General features: G+C 32.0%; 2 protein-coding genes across 2 annotated transcripts; both read right to left on the bottom strand.

The window, feature by feature from the left end:
• Positions 1-596: 596 nt before the first annotated feature.
• On the bottom strand, positions 597-1301 carry LOC124832923 (putative prolyl 4-hydroxylase 7). The gene is made up of 3 exons (XM_047307261.2): positions 968-1301; positions 760-846; positions 597-678 (listed from the first exon to the last, which is right to left on the bottom strand). Exons 1-3 carry the CDS (start codon positions 1069-1071, stop codon positions 603-605), a joined length of 267 nt encoding a protein of 88 aa, XP_047163217.1. The 5' UTR covers positions 1072-1301; the 3' UTR covers positions 597-602.
• Positions 1302-7457: 6156 nt separating this feature from the next.
• LOC124832918 (B3 domain-containing protein At2g33720-like) lies at positions 7458-8268 on the bottom strand. Its single transcript, XM_047307255.2, has one exon. The coding sequence runs from the start codon at positions 8132-8134 to the stop codon at positions 7610-7612; it is 525 nt and encodes a 174-aa protein (XP_047163211.2). The 5' UTR covers positions 8135-8268; the 3' UTR covers positions 7458-7609.
• Positions 8269-8702: the final 434 nt, after the last annotated feature.

Here is an 8702-nt window from a genome sequence, read left to right as displayed (position 1 = left end):
TATTAATTTAATATAACTAATACTAGGAGTGATATTTGATTTTCAAATTATATATAAGTCAGGCAAATTTTATAAAACAATAAAACTAGTTTTTTCAAATATACAAAGAGGGAATAGATTAATTAAAGAAAATTAAAAAATTAATTTAATACACTTTTGCTTCCAATAAGAAGGGTAAGTTTTGATTTTAGTTTCTAAAATCTTTTTATTTATTTTTTCTTCTAAAATTGAAAATTATCACTTATCTTTTTATATATATTACATTAATTAACTATTTAAGTTGAAGGAGGGTAACTTATCACTTTCTAATGAGGTATCCTAGTACATAATATAATTTCTATAGGTATATTTTAAGAAAAAATGTTAAATATATTTAGTCTCTTAATTTTTATGCCAAATTATATTTTGTTGTTATTCTAAACTTTGAATAACTTTCATTTCAAAACTTTATTAATGAATGGACGTAGTTTTTACTATCAAAAGACGGGAGTTGCTCCCTCCACCCCCACACATCTCTTCCTCCACCTCCCCTTTACTTTTTTGCCCCTTCCTTCATTTTTTCTTTACTATTTTGCCCCTCAATAAAAGTATAAGGACTAAGATCAAAAACTAAATCTAACCAGAGCTATCACATGGTCGCATTCTTCCTCCTTCAAGAATCCCTTGTACAGAAAAGCCCTGCATGATATAATTCACAAAAATTCAACAACAAAAGAAAATAAAATCGACCCATTTGTCTAACAAAGGAAAAGGTCAAACCTGGGATTCCATGAGAGCTGAGTGACCCGTGTGGGATCAAATTTCACTGAACAGACTCCTTTGTTCAACCCAAGCCCCGATCCATGGCTGAAAACAAACACCCACAAACCAAAACATAAAAAAATGTAAAATTTTAAACTCATTCACGGGCAGAGAGATACCCATATGGCAAAAGTGCATTCAGAAATAAAATTATCATCATCATTACGTGGCCTTGGCTTCTTTGTCCACACCAGGCAACCGAATGGAGGAAACAGAGATCTCAAAACAGAGGAAACAGAGAAAGAGCGACACGAAACGGCTAGAAACCATGGTGAAAGGCTTTTTCGGTGGGCAATCTGAGAAGAGTGTTGAAATTTATGCAATGTAATAAAAGAGTTGAAAGTGAAAATGTGGGCGTTTTTTAAATCTCGGTTTGTCGTTTTCAGAGCAATGAGGATTCTACGAAACGCCCACTGGTTTTGATTTGGCTTTCTACTTCCTCTGTCTGTTTCTAATGTGTGCTTAAACCCACCTTCTCGAACCTTCGTTTATAAAACAGTGTGACATCACAAAACGGATGTCGACATCCGTTTCGCCTTAAACGGATGTCGACATCCGTTTCGCCTTAAACGGATGTCGACATCCGTTTCGCCTTAAACGGATGTTGACATCCGTTGAAGGATGTCATCCGTCCAGAGGCAGCGTTGCTTTTTCGTTTCGTTTTTATTTTATTTGTTTATTTTATTTACAGTAATTTATATTTAAATTTATAATTTTAAATGTTATATATGAACGGCCTCCACCGCACCAATCACCAACGGTCCGCAAATGCTCTCCCGGAAAATGAAGAAGAAAGAAATGGAGAAATAGAAGTGAAAGGTTGATGAGGCTTGAAGAGAAAATGATAAACGGAAATGGAGAAATGGAGAAGAAGCTTTACAGAAGAGAGAAAATTGAACTAAAATGGAAGAGAGGAAGAGTGCAGAGAAGTAAATCAGAAGTTTTAAATAAATTAAAATAATAAAAATTAAAAAATTTTAACTTGAGGATATAATTGTCATTTTAGAAGGATATAATTGGCATTTTAGAAAATTGGGGAGGTGGAGGAAGAGATGTGTGGGGGTGGAGGGAGCAACTCCCTCAAAAGACATTAAAGATTTACGTATTGACTAGATTATAGGTAGAGTTGTCAAAATGGGTCACCCGATCCGATTCGGCCCGGTCCATCATGGGTTGGTCACTTAGTGAGCTAATCCAAACCCTACTCATTTATTAGCGAGCCAGAAAAATTCGAACCTGGCCCGACCCACCACAGGTTGGTAGATAAACAGGTTAACTCACTGGCTCACTTAATTACAATTTTTTTTAAAATAAAAAAATTACAAATTTTCTATAATTCAAATCTAAACAAATTTCACTCCATGGGTGTTTAACTAATTTTCAAAAATAAGGAACTTAAATAATTTTTTCAAGCAAAAAATAATAATAAATATTTTTTTATAAAATTAAAATTAAATTTTAATAAAATAAAATTAGGTAGATGGGTTGGTGGGCTAACCCGGCCCACCACGGGTTCAACCCACATGAACCGAGTTTAAATGAGCCGGGTTGAAATCTGACCTGCATAAAAAAATACAATTTTTCAAACTTAACCCGGCCCGAACTCGTGGTGGACCGAGTTGGCTCGCAGGTTGTGACCCATTTTGACAACTCTAGGTGACAAAGTTGGTTAGGCCGACGACTCAGCCTACCAACCTAACAAAAAATAGATGGGTCGGTTTATAAATTTCAACCACCAACCCGTTAGGCTAATCCGCAACTTGTGGCGAGCAAACCTACAACCCGTTTATGAAAGAAAGACACCCCTTTTATTTCTTGCCTATGGAAGTAGTGACGTGTGAGCCCTCTCCTCCATTGTCCATGCTTGGGTTCAACCATCATGCACACATTTTCTTTCCCTTCCGTTTTATGTTCGCCATGGTTTCAAAGTGTTATCTCTGTCATTATTCAAGCTTTAGTAGACCAATCTCGAAAGCATAATTTTTTCTTCATTAATGCTTTTATGGACCTCCATCTCTTCTTAAAGTTAATTGATTTAGGTGGAAAATTAAGATTACATAATCTCTTATTAAAGCAATTTGTTTGGCGGAAAATTAGGATTACATCCCTAATTTCCTTTTCTAATATTCTCTTCTCAAAGCCATTTGATTTGAGGAAATATTAAAGTTATATTCCTTCGTTATTCTTCTCTAATTTATGTTCATTTGATTTGGGTCGTAACATTAATCTTAGTGTTGGAATCATGAAGCAATGACATTTGGGTGGAACAAAGTGTGCGTGTTTGCATCTTTCGTTGTGTGCATTTGTGTCTTCCTATAGTGTGGTTCTAGGTAGGAGGCTTTGGTGATGGTGGGATTCAAGGGTGGTTTTCTTTGGTGGTGTTTTATTTTTCGATGTTTGTTTTCGGTTGTTGTCTTTAGATGCCATAGATGTTATCTAGTTTGCATCATAAGTACACCTAACATGAATATGCCAAAGAGTTCATTGAAAAATGACGGACCAACCCGCTAACCCGTCATATAAAAAGACAGGTTACAAATTTCAACCCGTATTGACTGGCTAGCCAGCCCAGCCTTGCCCACTTTGGACATACTAGAAGCAAGGGGACCAAAATGTATTAGGCTGATCCGTTTTGTTACTCCTAAACTTGACATATAGATGTCAATACGTGAAAACACACATGACAATACTGTACACCACATCAACAAATCTTTAATATTGTTCAATTATGAAAATTACATTCATTCTTAATAAAGTAAGAAGATGGAAATTATTCAAAGTTTGATAGAGACAAAATCTAATTTCACATTACAAAAAAAATTTAATCGAGAGAAAAATATATAAGAATTTGAACTAAAAGTTTTTTATGGAGAATTTTGAAAAAAGATATTATTGAAGTGAGTGATTTAATGGGATGTATATGCATGTTGTGTTGTAGCGAAAATGTAAGTAAGAATGTTGAGAAACAATACGAATAATTGGGAGCACATACGATGGTGAAAGTGTTGCGTGTGCCTGTCATCTTCTTTACAACTTGGTAACCAATCAGGTTTGGGACCATTCAAGGAGTGGTAAAGGACCGTTGTCTTTGCGGAACTTTTTCTATGAGGCACAATCCAAAACTATGAAACTACTGGCTTCAGACTAAGAATCGCTAAAAGAAAATCATTCCTTCTCATGACCAAACTTTCTCACGACACATAATTTTTTACTAACACTTGTAAATTTTCTTTTAAAATGTTAAACTTTTGACCAATACAAATGTACATATATTTGTGATGAGAATATGTAATTCTTATTCGGATCAAATATCCAAACAAAATAATGAGGTTAGACATGCCATGTTTGATAAGAAGAGTATAAATTAAATGTTATACATATAATAATTGTCTCCATGTTATTGTTTATAGTGTAACTTATGATGATTATTCTTTCATGAAAATCATCAAATAAAAAAATCTCTTCAAACGGAAACATATTATACATAAAGATAGTATAAAAACACATTATAGATTGAATGTCTTTTGGAACTTCAAAGATTATATATGTATAAATATTGAACAAAAGTATTATTATTTAATATTAAATTCTTCTAACCAAAACTCTAAATTTTTTTATACAATTTTTTTATGAAAGTTTCAAACTTTTTGTTAACGAAAATTACAAACTTTCTAATACAATTTTTTTTTAACAAACCCACCAATGCTACGTAACTACCAAGTCTTCTATATCCCAAAGACTCTCCATATAGGTAAGAGACTTATTTATAAATAATCACTTGAAAGCCAATGCCAAGGCTAGAGTATTTTAGATGTAAATTATTGAATTGTCGTTTTACAAATTATCTAGAGTATTATTACAAATTAATTATTAAAATCTTAATTGATTGGAACACAAAATTAGAATTCCAAATGAGAGAAGTGTGCTGGTTCTTAAGTGATTATTTATCAAGTTTCACATAGAGTAATATTAAACCCACCAATACTACATCACTCACTCTCTTCTTAATCATAAATGTCATTTTATAATTGCCTTTCCATCCATTCATCCAAGTATCTTTTATTGACTTCTTCAGATTTTTTTTTTCAATTTAAGACTTTCTTGATGATGTTGATTTTTCTTAAATTTTCTTTGAGATTAACCTCGTGGGTTTATTTATTTTAAGGTTTTCTCAAGGATGTTCGACTTCAACGATTATTAAAATGAGTTGTTAAAGTGGATATTTTTCTTGTGTAAATTTTTCAAAAGTATAACTTTCTATATATATAGATTTTCATGAACATACCATATTCAAAGGAGCCTATAGTAGAAAGTAGTAATAAGATAACTAAAATATAAATAAAGACAATGATACTTTTACATCATAATTTTTTTTACTCTCATTTGATACTACTCCTCACTACCTTTTACTCTATTTTTTCCTTTAAAAGTATAAAAGTCAACTTTTTGTTAAAATTATTTTATTTCTATAAAAATTCTCGAATGGTAGTCAAATGTCAAATAATATGTTTTTTCTATAAATAAAGACACAAGGATATGGACATTTGACAAAACACAATGTATATGTCATGTTCTCTGTCTCTCTCTATATATATGAATATGACAAAACACAATATGGACATTTATGGTACTGTTCACTAATTTCTTAAATTTGTATACAAGTATATATTCTTTAATTTGATTTTTACTCAATTAATTTGGAGATTTTTCGTATGCTTTTCTTTAATTTATATCAAACATCTCCATTGAAATCAACTCACAGCGCATTCAAATATTAATATATTTCTAGGTTTTAATTAAGTTATGCTAAGTGTATGAAAATATTTGATTTGATTCTTCAATTTCTTTGAATTGAAAACGTAAGTTGCTGGTCAAAATAAAAGAATTCCCCAAATTTGTTTGTTTTTTTATGAATGAAATTTTTGTTTTTTGTTCATACCAAATTTCATTAAAAACACCCCTAATTGCCACAAGAGTTTTGGCTCACAAATTTCTTCTATGGGTATCGTTTTTGTGTTTTTTACTACCTTTTTTTTTGTATTTAAAATTATAGAATCTCAACTATAGGTTGACCTCCATGAATCCATATAGCTGGTCACATTAAAAGTTTATAAAAAAAATGAATGTGAGTGGACCAACAATATACAAACCTAAATGTTGGTAACCTAGAATAAAGTTTTGTATAAACCTTTTAAAATATTTAACACCTTGTACATATTTTAAAAAGAGATTAATCCTATAAAACAAGGTTTTAAATTAAACAAAAGTTATGAACACAAAAAACACATTTATAAGTTCAAATTTTGAAAGAATTGCCTTATAGTGCAAGGGATCTATCTCTTTAAGAAATAACAAAAATTTTCAACCAAAAGGACATTGTTCATCATACCTCTCACTCCCCCAACAACTAGGTTGTCTTAAACCTCAAAAATATAGAAATATCCTTTTAGACAATTAATGATAAAATTTTTTTTTTCAATTTACATGGGATAACATGAGATTAAGATTGCATAAATTCGTGCATGCTAATGATTTGAGTAATGAAAGTGTTTTGGTCATGAGTGGTTGTTTTATCGTTTACAAAATAGCAGCTGCTTGCTTTTCTTCTGCAATACCTTGTTAATGACTATTGGGTTATATGATCGAATCGTAAACTTTTGTTAAAAAATGAAAAGCAAATGGGAAAATCATCATAACCAAAACAAGGGTATAGATTTTGGTTAACTGTGATAGTTAAAATGTGCAGTTTTGAATTGTATGTTCACCATCCCTTCAACTGGGAGAAGGGAAAATTTCCCAGCAAAAGGGCTATAGAACTCACTAACTGGGTAAAACCATGAACTTTGGGAGGATTCAAGGAAATTTGAAAAACTTAAAATTATTCCAAAATAGCGTTCCTTTATTCAACAATGGCAATCTATATATGATTTATGATCAAATCTGAATAATATGCAGACGAAATTTATCGCTCCTGCTGAGTGAACCTCTCTTTGTTATCCCTTAACAAATATTTTGCTTTATCCAGAAACATAGAAGAGTAAAATCATCACTGCTTTAATTAAGTCCTACGTTATGTTTCAAAGTTAGGTCTCAAATGTATATATTTCATGTATGGATCGTTCACACTTGAAAAATACATGTTAATAGAACTATGTAAGCTTCGATTGCTAATACACTTATGCTTGAAAATGAGTTTATAACCAAGGATCACATTTGTTATTTTACATTACATGACAATCTGAGAAAAAAATTAACGCTTTCACTGTATTTAGTCTCAATCTTACATCATTTAAAATGATAATTGATTTGATTAGAAGCATGTTGCTGGCACATCGTATCTCAAATTGTAATACAACAACTCATCAATTGATGAGGATTTGTAATTCAATCACGAGTTTAACGAATATAATGGGTAATTTTACATCAGCTATATGAAAATGATGAATGCAATGGCCTGAATTTCAACGGGCAAGTAGTGCAATCGGTCTGCAACATGGTACAATCATATATAACAACAGAAGTAGGAACTGAACACCATCACAAACATTCATTATACATAGATTATCAATTAAGGTTTAAACCACACAAAGATCTCATGCTAGACCTAGATTTGCAAGATGGAAATTAGAAATGATGTGGGAAACGAAAGAACAATATGAAAATAGAAAGTGGTCTGGGATTAAAAGGTAAGTTTGAAGTAGAAGCTCTTACAACAACATTATTGTATGTCTACATAAGCATATATAGAGGTTATACTTGTGATTTCCTCAAGGATTGATTTGAAAGTAAAATAAAACTAAGACTGAAATTAATTATCTGGCATAGCTCGTTTGAGAACACAGAAATTGAAAATGCAATTATATGGATCCCAATGAAATCCGATCTCATCACCTTTCTTTAGATCTCTTCTTCTGACGAAGTCTTGGTTCCACTTTCCAATAAGAACATAGCTCTTGGATGAAGACCATCGCTTTAGGACGAGTTGGTGCATGGATTTGGTGTCCATGTCCCAAACTCTAACTGGGGTACCTTCTTCAGTTTCAGCAGCTCTTGCATGATCTGCACCCAACATAGGCAAAATTTGTTTCTTCACCAAATCTGCAGCCAGCAAGAGTCTACTTAGGATTCCCAAATCACTATCGGTTAGAGTCTTCTTGATCTTCCATGGGTCATTGTAAAGCTTCAATGTTGTTGAAACTCCCTTGTTCATCTCCTCTTCAATTTGGTTGCTGCTGCAGAATCTTCTCCTCGATGTCCTAAAGTTAGAGGCTTCACAAATGGTGGATTTCCTCTTCTTTTGATACAGCTCCTTTTCATCTCCAGGGTTGCTCATGTTTTCGGAAGAGATGAAAGTTGTCAACTTTGATGAGATTTTGTGATCGTAAACTCATAAGAAAGGTTGAAAGGGTTTTGAATGTTTACACTACCACATCATTCCCTATATCAGTTTTTGGTATTTGTGAAATGGAAGTGAGGCTCACTTCCTCTTCTTTCTTAATGGATTTCTCATATTTGTCATACCCATAGCCAATAGAAAGGCATTTCTCATTTTTCTTTTCAAAAGCATGAATGGGATAAGAATATCCAATGTCATACAGCTTATTATCAACATCCTTTTTATAAAATTATCTTTAAATAAACCAAATACTCAAATTCTCTTGCTTTCTTTTTTAGTTTCCATATTCATTAGTCTTTTACTTTATTTTAATAATAGGATTTTTTTTAAAAAAAAATCAGATGAAATCCCCCCAATTTAACTAAAACTCTATGCATAATTTTTCATTTGTAAATATATGGTGATTCTGTTAATTGATCTCTGCTTTGGCGTATAAAAAAACTGTAATTAAAGATTGGGATTAGAATCTAGGGCTGTTGAGAAGAAAGAGGAAAGAATGAATAGA

Source organism: Vigna umbellata, chromosome 2 (genome assembly GCF_029865625.1).
Source record: "Vigna umbellata cultivar VRB3 chromosome 2, Vumbellata_1.0, whole genome shotgun sequence".
Classification (NCBI taxonomy): Eukaryota; Viridiplantae; Streptophyta; class Magnoliopsida; order Fabales; family Fabaceae; genus Vigna; species Vigna umbellata.
Note: the sequence above shows the minus strand (reverse complement) of the source record. Positions and strands in the feature narration are given on the sequence as shown.